This window comes from Coregonus clupeaformis, chromosome 7 (assembly GCF_020615455.1).
Source record: "Coregonus clupeaformis isolate EN_2021a chromosome 7, ASM2061545v1, whole genome shotgun sequence".
NCBI classification, from domain to species: Eukaryota; Metazoa; Chordata; class Actinopteri; order Salmoniformes; family Salmonidae; genus Coregonus; species Coregonus clupeaformis.
Window position 1 is genome coordinate 22,313,647 of NC_059198.1, and position 19,314 is coordinate 22,332,960.

Here is a 19,314-nt window from a genome sequence, read left to right on the forward strand (position 1 = left end):
TCTTATGATCATTTTGACCCCACGGGGTGAGATCTTGCATGGAGCCCCAGATCGAGGGAGATTATCAGTGGTCTTGTATGTCTTCCATTTCCTAATAATTGCTCCCACAGTTGATTTCTTCAAACCAAGCTGCTAACCTATTGCAGATTCAGTCTTCCCAGCCTGGTGCAGGTCTACCATTTTGTTTCTGGTGTCCTTTGACAGCTCTTTGGTCTTGGCCATAGTGGAGTTTGGAGTGTGACTGTTTGAGGTTGTGGACAGGTGTCTTTTATACTGATATCAAGTTCAAACAGGTGCCATTAATAAAGGTAACGAGTGGAGGACAGAGGAGCCTCTTAAAGAAGAAGTTACAGGTCTGTGAGAGCCAGAAATCTTGCTTGTTTGTAGGTGACCAAATACTTATTTTCCACCATAATTTGCAAATAAATTCATTAAAAATCCTACAATGTGATTTTCTGGATTTTTTCCCCTCAATTTGTCTGTCATAGTTGACGTGTACCTATGATGAAAATTACAGGCCTCTCTCGTCTTTTTAAGTGGGAGAACTTGCACAATTGGTGGCTGACTAAATACTTTTTTTCCCCACTGTATATATGTATGTATATATACAGGGGTGCACATAACTTTTTCAGTGAGTTACTCAGGTGAGTACCAGCAGATGGTGTCTGGTGTCACCCCATATGTAGCGTGGTCTTAATAAGTGCAGTCTTCCTCACTGTCCTCCTCAGTGCCGCCACCACTGTCCTCCTCAGTGCCGCCACCACTGTTCTCTGCTTCAGCTTCCTGCATGGTAGATGATGAAGATGCTGCAGATGCACCTCCCTGTCCTTGGTTGAGCCTCCGATTAGCTGTCTCCATCCACAGGTCAACAGCAGGCTTTGGGTCAAATGTCTCTGTGGTCTGCTTTGACAGGTGAATGTGTATCAGGGCTGAGAGACGAGCATGTGACAGACGAGATCTGTACTTGGTTTTTATTATGTTGAGATGTGAGAATCCCCTCTCACAAGCTGCACTGCTTAAAGGCAGTGTAAGAGACAGCTTAACCACCTTGTTGATGTTGGAGTAAGCATCTGGGTTACTTGTATTTACTATTTGGACCAAGTCATACACAGAAGAGGCTCCCAGGTGTTTTCCTGCCTGCTTTAAGCGCATCCATTCTGTCACAGTGGTATCTTTGTCAAGTTGCAAGGTGGCCTCATATTTCTTGAGAATGCTGCAAACTGTTGTGTTTCCAAAACTGTGGAGGTCTTGCATTTCCTGAGGCCATGTTGAAGGATCAAATACTAAGAAATGATCACATGACTTGAGGGGAGTCATATCTGATTTCAAACTCTTCAATTAACCCCCTGAGTAAGTGTGTCTTGTCTCTGTCAGCATCAGCATTGGAAACAGTGTGTGCCCTGTGGCTTTCACCATCAAGCAGAAGTGTGAACTGTCCAATGGCCACCATGAGTTCATCCTTACATTCTCCAATGGTCAGCTTTTCCTTCTGAAACCTAATGGATGTGGTCTTCAAAATGTTGCAAATGTCAAGCATGTTTGACAGAAAACACTGAAAACGCTCTGTGCAGATATGCTGCAAGTCACTGTTATCACTCGTAACCAGTTGCATTTTAATGGCTGGCAATAGTCTTGATATTTTTAACAGTGTTTCATGCCTCCATGCAGACCATCTGATATTATGAAACTTACCCAGTTTCACAAAGGAGATCCCATTTTCTTCACATAGCTTATTCAGTGCAGCAGTTTTTTTCTCTCCACCTTTTTGTAAATAAAACTGCAGCAGCTTGACCACAGAGCGATTAAATGTCTCACAGTAAGGAACGTTGGGATCAGCTGATTTCGAGCAATTCTCCAGTGTGTTCACAGAATGTGCACAAGGGAGTCTCCAACCGCAGCAAGTTGCCGGAGTTTTGGCACAACGCCGTTGTAGATACCTACGTTGACAGCAGCCCCGTCTGTGCACACAGCGACCAACTTTGTTGTCCAGTCATCCAAGCCTGTGTCCTGGAAAAGTCTCACAAGTCCGTCTGTTATGGCCTGCGCGATTCGGTCAGCACCCAATTCAATCAGTCCAATAAAGTCCGAGGTAAACTCTCCGTTGCTGGACACAGACACAATGTAAACGATTTCCTGCTCAGTTTTTGTGATGTCCTCAGATCCATCAAAAAGCAGCCCCCAAAATTCAGCAGACTGCAACTTGGCTCGTAACTCCCCGCTGATGGTGTGAGCGATGCTCTGCATGATCCGTGTGCCCCCTTCACGTGAATGATATGCACCTCCGACATTTACTCCTAGCCGCTTCAGTAAAGGAACATCCTCAGAATAGGAAGACATGGGACGTGCGTGTTTAGCTTTATGGAAGGCGAGGAGAAAAATATTAAACAGAGCTTGCCGCTGTTCTTCATTCAGCTTGTCTCGCCATCTGGCAAGTGGGCGACTGGACATTTCTTCTCGGCTAGATTGTTTAGCAATGGCTTGCGCCACATTCGTGTGCTACTTGCTCTTTTCATGTTTGTCAAATAAAGGATGGTTGAAATTCTTTGAGCCTTTATAAAATGCACCTGTTTTGTCTGCTAGATGTGGATTTGAGCGGCAAATCTTGCACCACATTTCAGTGTGCTCATCGTTAGCTTCAAGCCACTGCACATCTTGGAGCCACTTCTCCGAAAAAAGTATTTTCTTCGGCTCTGGCTCCAATTGGCATTTCTTTGTAGGTGGCGAAACGCCAAAGAAGCTGCTTAATGTCTGTTGCTTTTTGGACATCCCTGACAGTAGTTGACAAGCAACATGTCATGTGTAAGGTTAGATGAGAAGATTGGTCAAGTACGGAAAGGCCCGTAGTAACAAGTGGCATTGCGCATTCCTGATTTTTGTCGCGCTTGCGTACCTGCATACCAGTTATGTGCACCCCTGTATATGTGTGTATATATATATATATATATATATATATATATATATATATATATATATATATATATATATATATATATATATATATATATATATATATATATATATATATATATATATATATATATATATATATATACACATACAGTGGGGAGAACAAGTATTTGATACACTGCCGATCAAAAATCACATTGTATGATTTTTAAGTAATTAATTAGCATTGTATTGCATGACATAAGTATTTGATCACCTACCAACCAGTAAGAATTCCGGCTCTCACAGACCTGTTAGTTTTTCTTTAAGAAGCCCTCCTGTTCTCCACTCATTACCTGTATTAACTGCACCTGTTTGAACTCGTTACCTGTATAAAAGACACCTGTCCACACACTCAATCAAACAGACTCCAACCTCTCCACAATGGCCAAGACCAGAGAGCTGTATAAGGACATCAGGGATAAAATTGTAGACCTGCACAAGGCTGGGATGGGCTACAGGACAATAGGCAAGCAGCTTGGTGAGAAGGCAACAACTGTTGGCGCAATTATTAGAAAATGGAAGAAGTTCAAGATGACGGTCAATCACCCTTGGTCTGGGGCTCCATGCAAGATCTCACCTCGTGGGGCATCAATGATCATGAGGAAGGTGAGGGATCAGCCCAGAACTACACGGCAGGACCTGGTCAATGATCTGAAGAGAGCTGGGACCACAGTCTCAAAGAAAACCATTAGTAACACACTATGCCGTCATGGATTAAAATCCTGCAGCGCACGCAAGGTCCCCCTGCTCAAGCCAGCGCATGTCCAGGCCCGTCTGAAGTTTGCCAATGACCATCTGGATGATCCAGAGGAGGAATGGGAGAAGGTCATGTGGTCTGATGAGACAAAAATATAGCTTTTGGTCTAAACTCCACTCGCCGTGTTTGGAGGAAGAAGAAGGATGAGTACAACCCCAAGAACACCATCCCAACCGTGAAGCATGGAGGTGGAAACATCATTCTTTGGGGATGCTTTTCTGCAAAGGGGACAGGACGACTGCACCGTATTGAGGGGAGGATGGATGGGGCCATGTATCGCGAGATCTTGGCCAACAACCTCCTTCCCTCAGTAAGAGCATTGAAGATGGGTCGTGGCTGGGTCTTCCAGCATGACAACGACCCGAAACACACAGCCAGGGCAACTAAGGAGTGGCTCCGTAAGAAGCATCTCAAGGTCCTGGAGTGGCCTAGCCAGTCTCCAGACCTGAACCCAATAGAAAATCTTTGGAGGGAGCTGAAAGTCCGTATTGCCCAGCGACAGCCCCGAAATCTGAAGGATCTGGAGAAGGTCTGTATGGAGGAGTGGGCCAAAATCCCTGCTGCAGTGTGTGCAAACATGGTCAAGACTTACAGGAAATGTATGATCTCTGTAATTGCAAACAAAGGTTTCTGTACCAAATATTAAGTTCTGCTTTTCTGATGTATCAAATACTTATGTCATGCAATAAAATGCTAATGAATTACTTAAAAATCATACAATGTGATTTTCAGGATTTATGTTTTAGATTCCGTCTCTCACAGTTGAAGTGTACCTATGATAAAAATTACAGACCTCTACATGCTTTGTAAGTAGGAAAACCTGCAAAATCGGCAGTGTATCAAATACTTGTTCTCCCCACTGTGTATATATATATATATACAGTGAGGGAAAAAAGTATTTGATCCCCTGCTGATTTTGTACGTTTGCCCACTGACAAAGAAATTATCAGTCTATAATTTTAATGTTAGGTTTATTTGAACAGTGAGAGACAGAATAACAACAATCACGTTCTGTGCGTGATTTCCTGCAAGACAGGAATGTCAGTGTTCCGCCATGGCCAGCGAAGAGCCTGGATCTCAATCCCGTTGAGCACATCTGGGACCTGGTGGATCGGAGGGTGAGGGCTAGGGCCATTCCCCCCAGAAATGTCTTGGAACTTGCAGGTGCCTTGGTGGAAGAGTGGGGTAACATCTCACAGCAAGAACTGGCAAATCTGGTGCAGTCCATGAGGAGGAGATGCACTGCAGTACTTAATGCAGCTGGTGGCCACACCAGATACTGACTGTTACTTTTGATTTTGACCCCCCCTTTGTTCAGGGACACATTATTCAATTTCTGTTAGTCACATGTCTGTGGAACTTGTTCAGTTTATGTCTCAGTTGTTGAATCTTGTTATGTTCATACAAATATTTACACATGTTAAGTTTGCTGAAAATAAACGCAGTTGACAGTGAGAGGACATTTCTTTGGCAGTTTATTTGCAACAAAAAAAAACATATGGGGGATTGGAAGTGATACAGACAATTACATTGATGGAAGTTACAATCTATCTGCAGTATTAAAGCTGATCAACCCCTTTTTTTTTTTTTTTTTTTTTTTTTTTTTTTTATTAAAATATAAAGAGTGTGTGTTTTTGCATGCGTTTGCCTGTGCAAATCCCTGCATTTACAGTGTGTCGGAAAGTATGAGGGAGAGTACTGGAGATAGACAGATACATAGACAACCTGAGTTTCTGGATGACTTCAAGCAACACTGTTGTTGGTTTGAACAGAATTTAACTGACTGACTCAATGAATCTGGTGGCATATTCTGAGATTCTTAGTTGTGAGGGTCCGTTCTGTTTTTAGTGTGTGTCTGCGTGCGTCCATGTCATTACTCTCTGCTAGCCCCCGGGCTGTGAGGGAGCTGAAAATCTGAATTCTGAATCCTCGCCTCGCCTCGCCTCACTGCCACTAAACTTGCAGGCTCTGGGTGTCGCACTTTATTTGTCACACCAATCCACAAATTACTTCAAAGATGGAGCAAATGACAAGCTTTAATTTCCCCCTGAAAACAGGGCTGCGAGGCTTGGCTGTTAGATGCAAGTTGAGACTGACAGGCAGAAACATGAGGAACAGGAAGGAAGGAGCGGTGAACCAGGAAGGGGCGGGGTCACTGACAGGGTGGGGCGGAGAACAGGGATAGAGACATGTGGAATCATGAATAAATGTCAGAGTCAGGTAGTGGTAGTGTCCCAGGTCTGAATCAATCCCTGATTATAGGGGAAATATGAAAGTGAACAGCTGCATCTAAATATCAGGCAAGGGGTTGTCTTTGGACCAGGGCCCGATGCTTTTGGGAAACCGGGCTCTGATCAACAGCATGGTTGTCTATGGACCAGATCAACATCATGGTTGTCTATGGACCAGATCAACAGTAAGGTCATTGCTCAGCACCTTCAGATGTGACTGACTGTGTGTTCCTTTCAGGGGAGTATAGAGCCGGCAGTGCCCCCTAAAGCTCACCTCCTGTCAGGGTGTCTGCGGCGTAAGTGTCCCCGGACAGCCCCTGTGGAGAAAACTCTGCCTCCCCCAGTGGACATCCAGAACTACTGCAGCATCAGCCACGTCTCCTGCGGCCTCACTGAGCACGACCGCGCCGAGGAAGAGGTGGCCAAAGAGAAAGAGTGTATTCCCGTGCGGAGGAGCTGCGAGGTCAAGGAGCTGTCCAATGGACGCATGCACACGGCCCTCCGTCCCGCCCCCCAGTCCCTGTCCAGCCAACAACATCGAGTCAGGAGCATGCAGAACAGGGAGAAGAAGGCTACGCAGATGCTGGCCATTGTGCTTGGTGAGTAGCACTGTTTGTATTAGGTCTATCACCATCTGTGTTATGTACAGTGGGGGAAAAAAGTATTTAGTCAGCCACCAATTGTGCAAGTTATCCCACTTAAAAAGATGAGAGAGGCCTGTAATGTTCATCATAGGTACACGTCAACTATGACAGACAAAATGAGGAAAAAAAATCCAGAAAATCACATTGTAGGATTTTTAATGAATTTATTTGCAAATTGTGGTGGAAAATAAGTATTTGGTCAATAACAAAAGTTTCTCAATACTTTGTTATATACCCTTTGTTGGCAATGACACAGGTCAAACGTTTTCTGTAAGTCTTCACAAGGTTTTCACACACTGTTGCTGGTATTTTGGCCCATTCCTCCATGCAGATCTCCTCTAGAGCAGTGATGTTTTGGGGCTGTCGCTGGGCAACACAGACTTTCAACTGCCTCCAAAGATTTTCTATGGGGTTGAGATCTGGAGACTGGCTAGGCCACTCCAGGACCTTGAAATGCTTCTTACGAAGCCACTCCTTTGTTGCCTGGGCGGTGTGTTTGGGATCATTGTCATGCTGAAAGACCCAGCCACGTTTCATCTTCAATGCCCTTGCTGATGGAAGGAGGTTTTCACTCAAAATCTCACGAGACATGGCCTCATTCATTCTTTCCTTTACACGGATCAGTCGTCCTGGTCCCTTTGCAGAAAAACAGCCCCAAAGCATGATGTTTCCACCCCAATGCTTCACAGTAGGTATGGTGTTCTTTGGATGCAACTCAGCATTCTTTGTCCTCCAAACACGACGAGTTGAGTTTTTACCAAAAAGTTATATTTTGGTTTCATCTGACCATATGACATTCTCCCAATCCTCTTCTGGATCATCCAAATGCACTCTAGCAAACTTCAGACTGGCCTGGACATGTACTGGCTTAAGCAGGGGAAAAAAAGTATTTAGTCAGCCACCAATTGTGCAAGTTCTCCCACTTAAAAAGATGAGAGAGGCCTGTAATTTTCATCATAGGTACACGTCAACTATGACAGACAAATTGAGAAGAAAAAAAATCCAAAAAATCACATTGTAGGATTTATGAATTTATTTGCAAATTATGGTGGAAAATAAGTATTTAGTCACCTACAAACAAGCAAGATTTCTGGCTCTCACAGACCTGTAACTTCTTCTTTAATAGGCTCCTCTGTCCTCCACTCGTTACCTGTATTAATGGCACCTGTTTGAACTTGTTATCAGTATAAAAGACACCTGTCCACATCCTCAAACAGTCACACTCCAAACTCCACTATGGCCAAGACCAAAGAGCTGTCAAAGGACACCAGAAACAAAATTGTAGACCTGCACCAGGCTGGGAAGACTGAATCTGCAATAGGTAAGCAGCTTGGTTTGAAGAAATCAACTGTGGGAGCAATTATTAGGAAAAGGAAGACATACAAGACCACTGATAATCTCCCTCGATCTGGGGCTCCACGCAAGATCTCACCCCGTGGGGTCAAAATGATCACAAGAACGGTGAGCAAAAATCCCAGAACCACACGGGGGGACCTAGTGAATGACCTGCAGAAAGCTGGGACCAAAGTAAAAAAGCCTACCATCAGTAACACACTAGGCCGCCAGGGACTCAAATCTTGCAGTGCCAGACGTGTCCCCCTGCTTAAGCCAGTACATGTCCAGGCCCGTCTGAAGTTTGCTAGAGTGCATTTGGATGATCCAGAAGAGGATTGGGAGAATGTCATATGGTCAGATGAAACCAAAATATAACTTTTTGGTAAAAACTCAACTCGTCGTGTTTGGAGGACAAAGAATGCTGAGTTGCATCCAAAGAACACCATACCTACTGTGAAGCATGGGGGTGGAAACATCATTATTTTTCTGCAAAGGGACCAGGACGACTGATCCGTGTAAAGGAAAGAATGAATGGGGCCATGTATCGTGAGATTTTGAGTGAAAACCTCCTTCCATCAGCAAGGGCATTGAAGATGAAACGTGGCTGCGTCTTTCAGCATGACAATGATCCCAAACACACCGCCCGGGCAACGATGGAGTGGCTTCGTAAGAAGCATTTCAAGGTCCTGGAGTGGCTTCAGCCAGTCTCCAGATCTCAACCCCATAGAAAATCTTTGGAGGGAGTTGAAAGTCTGTGTTGCCCAGCGACAGCCCCAAAACATTACTGCTCTAGAGGAGATCTGCATGGAGGAATGGGCCAAAATACCAGCAACAGTGTGTGAAAACCTTGTGAAGACTTACAGAAAACGTTTGACCTGTGTCATTGCCAACAAAGGGTATATAACAAAGTATTGAGAAACTTTTGTTATTGACCAAATACTTATTTTCCACCATAATTTGCAAATAAATTCATTAAAAATCCTACAATGTGATTTTCTGGAGAAAAAAAATCTCAATTTGTCTGTCATAGTTGACGTGTACCTATGATGAAAATTACAGGCCTCTCTCATCTTTTTAAGTGGGAGAACTTGCACAATTGGTGGCTGACTAAATACTTTTTTCCCCACTGTACATTCAGGGTATCATAACACCACCCTCCAAACACCAGATCTCAGCTTAGGTACACTACTTCTCATGGTTTTACTATACAATGATGTTGTTTTGAGTCTTTCTATTTTAACAGTGTGGGGGATGATAGACTGTGAACACTTTTGTAGAATACTGGGGTTATGGACATGGGAGTCAGAGGACAGAATCACTTTCCCTCACAGATCTATTACCGCCATTATAACACCATTATACTCTATAACACAATAGAACAATGTCTGTAGTGCACTACAAAGCCAATATACTGCCTATGTCGTCGGGAAAGAATGAATGGGGCCATGTATACTGCTTGGCGTCGGGTAAGCTTGGCTTTATACATAGCTTGGGCTTTGTCGAGTAAGGCTTAAACTATTTATTTGGATTGTAGTTAGGTATTGTAGGTAGTTATCGTGGGTTGTTGTATGTAATTATTGTAGGTTAGTATTGTATTCGGCTGTGCCGGGTGTAGCACGAAGCTAGCTAGCTAACCCACCACCTGGACTAGCTGGCGAGTAGCTATTAGCAACGGTATAGTTGTTTCACGCCTGAGAGTGCCTGTAATTACGCCAGCTGGCTGCCTACAATAATTACATACAATAATTGCCTACCATTCAGCTGTTTTCTAACCTCATTGTCTGAACCGTTAACGTTAGGTAGCAAGTGGCTACTGTGCTTGAAATTTAGCTAGCTTGTTGCTACCTGGATAGCTACTAGTAAACAATAGCTGGAACGACCGAGCGAACAGATGCGAACTGGCTGAGTCAATTCAGTGGCTAGCTTTGCACTTGGCTAGCTAACAGTAGCTGCTAGGGGTAAGTCATAACCTACATTTGTGTTTTTTTTTTTTTGTTTTTTTACATATTGATAGCCCGAGTCGTTCAAGGAATTCGGGACATGGCTGACTAGTTAACGTTAGTTTGGCTCTCTCTGTGTGTTCGTGCCGTGAAAGGAGGGGTTCTTCTTTGTCTGAAAGCAATGGCTAGCTAGTTTGCTAACTATTCTAGCTAACTAACTGGCTGAATAAGTTGACGACGGACTCGCTCAAGCTGTCGGGACTAACCCACAACGTTAGACACGGACATGAACGATCTGCTTGCGTGTTGATACACTGGTGGTTTGTTGTGGCGAGTATTGGCGCTAAACCGTGTTGTTGGAGTCCGGCATGCTAGCTGGCTGTAGCGTCTTATGACGAGGTGCCCGGACGATTTTCACGGAATAATACTGCACCTAGTTAGCTAGCTGAATAAACTAAGTTAGTCTATTCCTAGAAAACATTGAACCGCTGTAGTTTACAACAATTATAGTTTCTGAGGTGGAAGTTGGGAGAGTTATATTTGGGAGTTGTGGTGAGGGAGGCCCCGCTCTCTCCTTTCCCAGATGTTTAGTTCATTTCATTCCGATCTCCTCTGCATTCTTGTAGCCATCTGCTGCAGCCTGTCAACTATGCCTCTGCCTATCCCTGTTCTCTCCTCTCCGCACAGGCTACACAAACGCCTCACACCGCGTGGCTGCTGCCTCTCTAACCTGGTGGTCCCTGCACGCACCTCCCACGTGGAGTTCCAGGTCTCAGGCAGCCTCTGGAACTGCCGTTCTGCTGCCAACAAGGCAGAGTTCATCTCAGCCTATGCTACCCTCCAGTCCCTCGACTTCTTGGCGCTGACGGAAACATGGATTACCACTGAAAACACTGCTACTCCTGCTGCTCTCTCCTCGTCTGACCATGTGTTCTCGCATACCCCGAGCATCTGGTCAGCGGGGTGGTGGCACAGGAATCCTCATCTCTCCCAAGTGGACATTCTCAATTTTTCCCCTGACCCATCTGTCTATCTCCTCATTTGAATTCCATGCTGTCACAGTCACTAGCCCAATTAAGCTTAATATCCTTGTCATCTATCGCCCTCCAGGTTCCCTTGGAGAGTTCATCAATGAGCTTGACGCCTTGATAAGTTCCTTTCCTGAGGATGGCTCACCCCTCACAGTTCTGGGGGATTTCAACCTCCCTACGTCTACATTTGACTCATTTATCTCTGCCTCCTTCTTTCCACTCCTCTCCTCTTTTGACCTCACCCTCTCACCGCCCCCCCCTACTCACAAGGCAGGCAATACGCTTGACCTCATCTTTACTAGATGCTGTTGTTCTACTAATCTCACTGCAACTCCCCTCCAAGTCTCCGACCACTACTTTGTATCCTTTTCTCTCTCCCTCTCCTCCAACACTACTCACTCTGCCCCTACACAGATGGTAATGCGCCGTCGCAACCTTCGCTCTCTCTCTCCGCTACTCTCTCTCCTCTTCCATCCTATCATCTCTTCCCTCTGCTCAATCCTTCTCCCTCCAATCTCCTGATTCTGCCTCCTCAACCCTCCTCTCCTCCCTTTCTGCATCCTTTGACTCTCTATGTCCCCTATCCTCCCGGCCGGCTCGGTCCTCCCCTCCAGCTCCGTGGCTTGATGACTCATTGCGAGCTCACAGAACAGAGCTCCGGGCAGCTGAGCGGAAATGGAAGAAAACTAGACTCTCTGCGGACCTGGCATCTTTTCACTCCCTCCTCTCTACATTTTCTTCATCTGTTTCTGCTGCTAAGGCCACTTTCTACCACTCTAAATTCCAACCATCTGCCTCTAACCCTAGGAAGCTCTTTGCCACATTCTCCTCCCTGCTGAATCCCCCCCCCCCTCCTCCCTCTCTGTGGATGACTTCGTCAACCATTTTGAAAAGAAGGTTGACGACATCCGATCCTCGTTTGTTAAGTCAAATGACACTGCTGGTCCTGCTCACACTGCCCTACCTTATGCTTTGACTTCTTTCTCCCCTCTCTCTCCAGATAAAATCTTGCGACTTGTGATGGCAGGCCGCCCAACAACCTGCCCGCTTGACCCTATCCCCTCCTCTCTTCTCCAGACCATCTCCGTGACCTTCTCCCTTACCTCACCTCGCTGATCAACTCATCCTTGACCGCTGGCTATGTCCCTTCTGTCTTCAAGAGAGTGAGAGTTGCACCCCTTCTCAAAAAACCAACACTCGATCCCACTGATGTCAACAACTACAGACCAGTATCCCTTCTTTCTTTTCTCTCCAAAACTATTGAGCGTGCCGTCTTTAGCCAACTCTCTTGCTATCTCTCTCAGAATGACCTTCTTGATCCAAACCAGTCAGGTTTCAAGACTGGTCATTCAACTGAGACTGCTCTTCTCTGTGTCACAGAGGCTCTCCGCACTGCTAAAGCTAACTCTCTCTCCTCTGCTCTTGTCCTTCTAGACCTGTCTGCTGCCTGACCGGTCGCTCCTACCAAGTGGCGTGGCGAGAAGCTGTCTCCGCACCACGTGCTCTCACCACTGGTGTCCCCAGGGCTCAGTTCTAGGCCCTCTCCTATTCTCGCTATACACCAAGTCACTTGGCTCTGTCATATCCTCACATGGCCTCTCCTATCATTGCTACGCTGACGACACACAACTAATCTTCTCCTTTCCCCATTCTGATAACCAGGTGGCGAATCGCATCTCTGCATGTCTGGCAGACATATCAGTATGGATGACGGATCACCACCTCAAGCTGAACCTTGGCAAGACGGAGCTGCTCTTCCTTCCGGGGAAGGACTGCCTGTTCCATGATCTCGCCATCACGGTTGACAACTCCGTTGTGTCCTCCTCCCAGAGTGCGAAGAGCCTTGGCGTGACCCTGGACAACACCCTGTCGTTCTCCGCTAACATCAAGGCGGTGACCCGATCCTGTAGGTTCATGCTCTACAACATTCGGAGAGTACGACCCTGCCTTACACAGGAAGCGGCACAGGTCCTAATCCAGGCACTTGTCATCTCCCGTCTGGATTACTGCAACTCGCTGTTGGCTGGGCTCCCTGCCTGTGCCATTAAACCCCTACAACTCATCCAGAATATAATAATAATAATAATAATATGCCATTTAGCAGATGCTTTTATCCAAAGCGACTTACAGTCATGCGTGCATACATTTTTTTTGTGTATGGGTGGTCCCGGGGATCGAACCCACTACCTTGGCGTTAGAAGCGCCGTGCTCTACCAGCTGAGCTACAGAGGACCACAGAATGCCGCAGCCCGTCTGGTGTTCAACCTTCCCAAGTTCTCTCACGTCACCCCGCTCCTCCGCACACTCCACTGGCTTCCAGTTGAAGCTCGCATCTGCTACAAGACCATGGTGCTTGCCTACGGAGCTGTGAGGGGAACGGCACCTCCGTACCTTCAGGCTCTGATCAGTCCCTACACCCAAACGAGGGCATTGCGTTCATCCACCTCTGGCCTGCTGGCTCCCCTACCTCTGCGGAAGCATAGTTCCCGCTCAGCCCAGTCAAAACTGTTCGATGCTCTGGCACCCCAATGGTGGAACAAGCTCCCTCACGACGCCAGGACAGCGGAGTCACTCACCACTTTCCGGAGACATTTGAAACCCCACCTCTTTAAGGAATACCTGGGATAGGATAAAGTAATCCTTCTACCCCCCCACCCCCCAAAAAAATAAAATAATAATAATAATAATAACATTGTAAAGTGGTTATCCCACTGGCTATAAGGTGAATGCACCTATTTGTAAGTCGCTCTGGATAAGAGCGTCTGCTAAATGACGTAAATGTAAATGTAAATGTAATGTAGGAAATCAGTTACAATTCATTACCTTCACTGCTGGGTGCCTAGCACTAGTTAGTCTGCAGCTCTAGTGAGTATTTAGTAAATCAGAACAAACCATTGGAAAGCTCAAATGTAAATTGGATGGATGGATGGATCCAAAGATAGATATCCACTCTATGAGACCAACCACCTGCTACCAAACATCGCTCTTTCTTTCTCACACACACACACACACACACACACACACACACACACACACACAGTAATGATTAGTGGTGGTGTTGACGGCCATTAGTCCAGGCTGTTCATTGTGAGAGCTGACATGTTGGCTACTCCAGGCCCGACTGAGTGACACTGAAGCTAATTGGACAGAGGAGTCACACACACACGCATGTACGCACGCACACACGCACACACACACACACACACACACACACAAAGCAGATGTCCTCAGCCTCACACACTCCCTAGCTTCTCTGGCCAAGAGAGAATTGGATTGGTCAGCCATGTCACATGACTCGGACATCTTTGAACTGTGGGGGAGACACTTTCTAAGTTCCACATTGACCCTTAGCCCCGCCCCAGCGCTCTACCCTCTAAGCACTCCCTCCCCCCAACCCCCCCTCCCCATGAACCATCTACCCTCTAAGCACTCCCCCCATCCCTCCTCCCCCCAACCCTCTACCTTGCCTCGCCCCAACCCTCTAAGGGTCATTGCTGTAGCCTACAGAAAATGTAATATCGGTTGTCAAAAAGTTATAAGATAAAGGATTATTCACACGTGGGTATAAATTACTACTAAAGGAAAATAGGGCACACAAGCGACTGTGAATGTAAATAAGTAAACAGTTGAGTCAGCTACCTTATGAAATTACAGCCTGATGCGCTCACTTTGCTGTATTCAATGCCAATTGCGCTGCTTTTGTGTGTCCGGTTTACAGCACGCAGCGGAGGGAAAGTGTACAGACACATGCCACAGTCCTAGCTAGGCGACTAAAATGTTGCAGTCTGGCTTTTTTAAAGCTTGACAATGAATACCCAAAAACTAATCCTGCAACAAAACACCATGCAAATGAGAAACATGTCAGCCTATTACAGCAACATTTGAGCAAAGGTGTAAAGTACTCAAGTAAAAATACTTTCATGTACTACTTAAGTCGTTTTTAGGGGTATCTGTACTTTACTATTTATATTTTTGACTACTTTTACTTTTACTTCACTACTTTCCTAAAGAAAATAATGTACTTTTTACTCCATACATTTTCCCTGACACCCAAAAGTACTTCTTACATTTTGAATGCTTAGCAGGACAGGAAAATGGTCCAATTCACGCACTTATCAAGAGACCATCCCTGGTCATCCCTACTGCCTCTGATCTGGCGGACTCACGAAACACAAATGCTTCGTTTGTAAATGATATGAGTGTTGGAGTGTGCCTCTGGCTATCCGTAAATTTAAAAAACAAGAAAATGGTGCCGTCTGGTTTGCTTAATATAAGCAATTTGAAATGATTTATACTTTAACTTTTGATACTTAAGTATATTTAAAACCAAATACTTTTAGACATTTACTCAAGTAGTATTTTACTGGGTGACTTTCACTTTTATTTGAGTCATTTTCTATTAAGGTATCTTTCCTTTTACTCAAGTATGACAATTGGGTACTTTTTTCACCACTGCATTTGAACAATAGCCTAGGCTGGCTACTCAACTACAAGACATTTTGAGTGCACCACACAGCAATGCTGCATTCAACTGCACCGGTGATCCATGCAGTGCCACAAAATGGAAAAACATGTTTTAAGTTTAAATGTTACAACAACCTAGCTACGTTTTTGTTATTTGGAGTTATTCAACTTTATGATTAGGGTTGCAGCATATTATGCACATCTGCAAGCATAGGCTGGACAAATATGATTTATCTCTTATTTTGTTTGAATATGTTAATGCTATATACAGCATCCTATGTACATCAGTGGACATTATAAAGGGCCATATTTTTCCTACGAAAACAACAGCCAGTTTGGGTCAGTTGAATGCACATTTTAAAAAAATAAACAACAAACATAATAGGCTATGTCTCGCCTGCAAATTCGTTGTTTTTTCAATATGGCCTGTGCACTGATAGTGTGTCACCCATGCTCTAAGCTGTCCCCCCCAACCATCTACCCTCTAAGCACTCTGTCTCCCCCCACTGTTACGAGAATTTCTATCTCTAATTAATCAAACTTAATGCTTTGAATAATTCCCAGAGGGTGTAAGGCTCTGGTTTAATCATGAATTAAAACGAAGGTCCGCAACCAACAAGAATGATCTGTATGTTTTAATCATGGAGAGCTCTGGCGCCAAAAAATACATACACAGCCTTTATACCCCCTGACACACAAAGGCACTTTGCTCCGCCCACCTTTAAACAGCTTCTCAGTCCCCTTCACCCTGGAATGCTTTCTCAGCAGTTTCTAACTCCTCCCCCTCTGTTAGTGGGTTGACACTACATTATAACTCTAACACCGTTCACACATTTATACTGTATTTGGGGTGAAATCCTTTAGTCATTATTCTTAAAATACAAATTAATCTATCACCCACCCACCGCCCCACCCCCCTCTTTTACGCTTATCTATTTTTTTTTTACTTAACACTGCATTGTTGGTTAAGGGCTTGTAAGCATAAGGTCTACACTGTAAGGTCTACACCTGCTGTATTCGGCGTATGTGGCAAATACAATTTAAGCACTCCCTCCCCCAACCATCTACCCTCTAAGCACTCCCTCCCCCCAACCATCTACCCTCTGTAGCTCCTCTGTAGCTCAGTTGGTAGAGCACGGCGCTTGTAACGCCAGGGTAGTGGGTTCGATCCCCGGGACCACCCATACACAAAAACGTATGCACGCATGACTGTAAGTCGCTTTGGATAAAAGTGTCTGCTAAATGGCATATTATTATTATTATAAGCACTCCCTCCCCCCAACCATCTACCCTCTAAGCACTCCCTCACCCCAACCATCTACCCTCTAAGCACTCCCTCCCTCCCAACCCTCTACACTCTAAGAACTCCATGGTCTCCCTCTCTCTCTCCCTCCGTCATGGTCTTCCTCTCTCTCTCCCTCTTCCTCTCTCTCTCTCTCCCTCCGTCATGCTCTCCCTCTCTCTCCCCCTCCGTCATGGTCTCCCTCTCTCTCCCCCTCCGTCATGGTCTACCTCTCTCTCTCCCTCCGTCATGGTCTCCCTCTCTCTCTCCCTCCGTCATGGTCTCTCTCTCCCTCCGTCATGGTCTCCCTCTCTCTCCCTCTCTCCCTCCGTCATGCTCTCCCTCTCTCTCTCCCTCCGTCATGGTCTACCTCTCTCTCTCCCTCTTCCTCTCTCTCTCTCTCTGTCATGCTCTACCTCTCTCTCTCCCTCTCTCTCGCTCTCTCTCTCCCTCCGTCATGGTCTCCCTCTCTCTCCCCCTCCATCATGGTCTCCCTCTCTCTCTCCCTCTTCCTCTCTCTCGCTCTCTCTCTCCCTCCGTCCGTCATGGTCTCCCTCTCTCTCTCCCTCCGTCATGGTCTCCCTCTCTCTCTCCCTCCGTCATGGTCTCCCTCTCTCTCCCTCTCTCTCTCTCCCTCCGTCATGCTCTACCTCTCTCTCCCTCCGTCATGCTCTCACTCTTTCTCCCCCTCCGTCATGGTCTACCTCCCTCTCTCCCTCCGTCATGGTCTCCCTCTCTCTCTCCCTCCGTCATGGTCTCCCTCTCTCTCTCCCTCCGTCATGGTCTCCCTCTCTCTCTCCCTCCGTCATGCTCTACCTCTCTCTCTCCCTCTTCCTCTCTCTCTCTCTCCCTCCGTCATGGTCTCCCTCTCTCTCTCCCTCCGTCATGGTCTCCCTCTCTCTCTCTCTCTCCCTCTCCCTCTCTCTCCCTCTTTCTCTCTCCCCTCCGTCATGCTCTACCTCTCTCTCCCTCCGCCATGCTCTCCCTCTTTCTCCCCCTCCGTCATGGTCTACCTCTCTTTCTCCCCCTCCGTCATGGTCTACCTCTCTCTCTCCCTCCGTCATGCTCTCCCTCTCTCTCTCCCTCCGTCATGCTCTCCCTCTCTCTCTCCCTCCATCATGCTCTCCCTCTCTCTCTCCCTCCGTCATGGTCTCCCTCTCTCTCTCCCTCCGTCATGGTCTCCCTCTCTCTCTCTCCCTCGCTCTCTCCCTCCGTCATGGTCTCCCTCTCTCTCTCCCTCTTCCTCCGTCATGGTCTCCCTCTCCCTCTCTCTCGCTCTCTCTCTCCCTCCGTCATGGTCTACCTCTCTCTCTCCCTCCGTCATGGTCTCCCTCTCTCTCTCCCTCCGTCATGGTCTACCTCTCTCTTTCACTGACCTTTTCCCTTCTTCTCTCTTCAACTCTTTCCCTCTCTCTCTTCCCCATCCATCCCCCTCTCTCTGTCCCTCTCTTTTTCCATCTTCCAGGGGTGTTCCTGATCTGCTGGCTACCGTTCTTCGTGACTCACATCCTGAACACCCACTGCAGGACGTGTCGTATTCCACCGGAGCTCTACAGCGCCTTCACCTGGCTGGGCTACGTCAACAGCGCCCTCAACCCCGTCATCTACACCACTTTCAACATCGAGTTCAGACGTGCCTTCATCAAGATCCTCAGCTGCTGAGAACACCATTGTCCACCATGTCAGGCTAATGGCCATGCTCCTGACCTGTACTGGACTGGACCTTGGGCCCGGTGTAGCTGAGTATGGATCAGATGCATGAGCCATGACCTCAACCTGAGTACCAATTATCAGGACAATGACTGTCCTTTATCGAAATCATCATCAGGCCAGGGTTCTGAGCTGTACTGGACCTCAGGCCCGGCACACCTGAGCTTGGATACTGTACCTGAGCCATGGATACATGAGCCATGACCCGTCCATCTTCGGGTTCAATGACTCGTCTTTGCCGAGAGGATAGATCAATAATGACCATGTCTGACCAAGTTCTTCCACTGGACCTCCCAGGACACTGGACCTCCCAGCACACAGGAGCACATCTGAGCAAGGACTCTATGGCTGCCTTCTGATGGTACCTCAGGCCCAGCACACCTGAGCTGAACTACAGGTACTGCATCTGGCTTGGCTGCTAGTTGGTTGGGCAAGGACCTGCTCTACCTGTGTTATACTGTACACAGGGGTCAGGAGACATGAGGGGAGGGTATGGGAGTGAAATTCAAACCATAAAAATGACTGCTACAATACTGGTGATTCAGAGATGGAAAAAGACTTTTTTATAGAGAAAATTTGGACAAATGATGAAAATGAAATCAAAATAAGTGTTCTGTGCATCTATATGGCACAGGAGCTGGACACAATGTACAGTCATCTATATGGCACAGGAGCTGGACACAATGTACAGCCATCTACAGTGAGGGAAAAAAGTATTTGATCCCCTGCTGATTTTGTACGTTTGCCCACTGACAAAGATATGATCAGTCTATAATATTAATGGTAGGTTTATTTGAATTGATTTGCATTTTAATGAGGGAAATAAGTATTTGACCCCTCTGCAAAACATGACAGTACTTGGTGGCAAAACCCTTGTTGGCAATCACAGAGGTCAGACGTTTCTTGTAGTTGGCCACCAGGTTTGCACACACCTCAGGAGGGATTTTGTCCCACTCCTCTTTGCAGATCTT

At 46.4% G+C, this 19,314-nt stretch overlaps 1 protein-coding gene across 1 annotated transcript in view; it reads left to right on the forward strand.

Annotated features, from left to right (window-relative positions):
• LOC121569272 (D(3) dopamine receptor-like) overlaps nt 1-19,034 on the forward strand; it is a 45,517-nt gene extending 26,483 nt beyond the window's left edge. The window contains exons 8-9 of the mRNA XM_045221620.1: nt 6,176-6,536; nt 18,099-19,034. Of these exons, the coding sequence (XP_045077555.1) occupies nt 6,176-6,536; nt 18,099-18,295 (558 nt within the window). The 3' untranslated portion in view covers nt 18,296-19,034. The remainder of the gene's footprint in view (nt 1-6,175; nt 6,537-18,098) is intronic.
• Nucleotides 19,035-19,314: the final 280 nt, after the last annotated feature.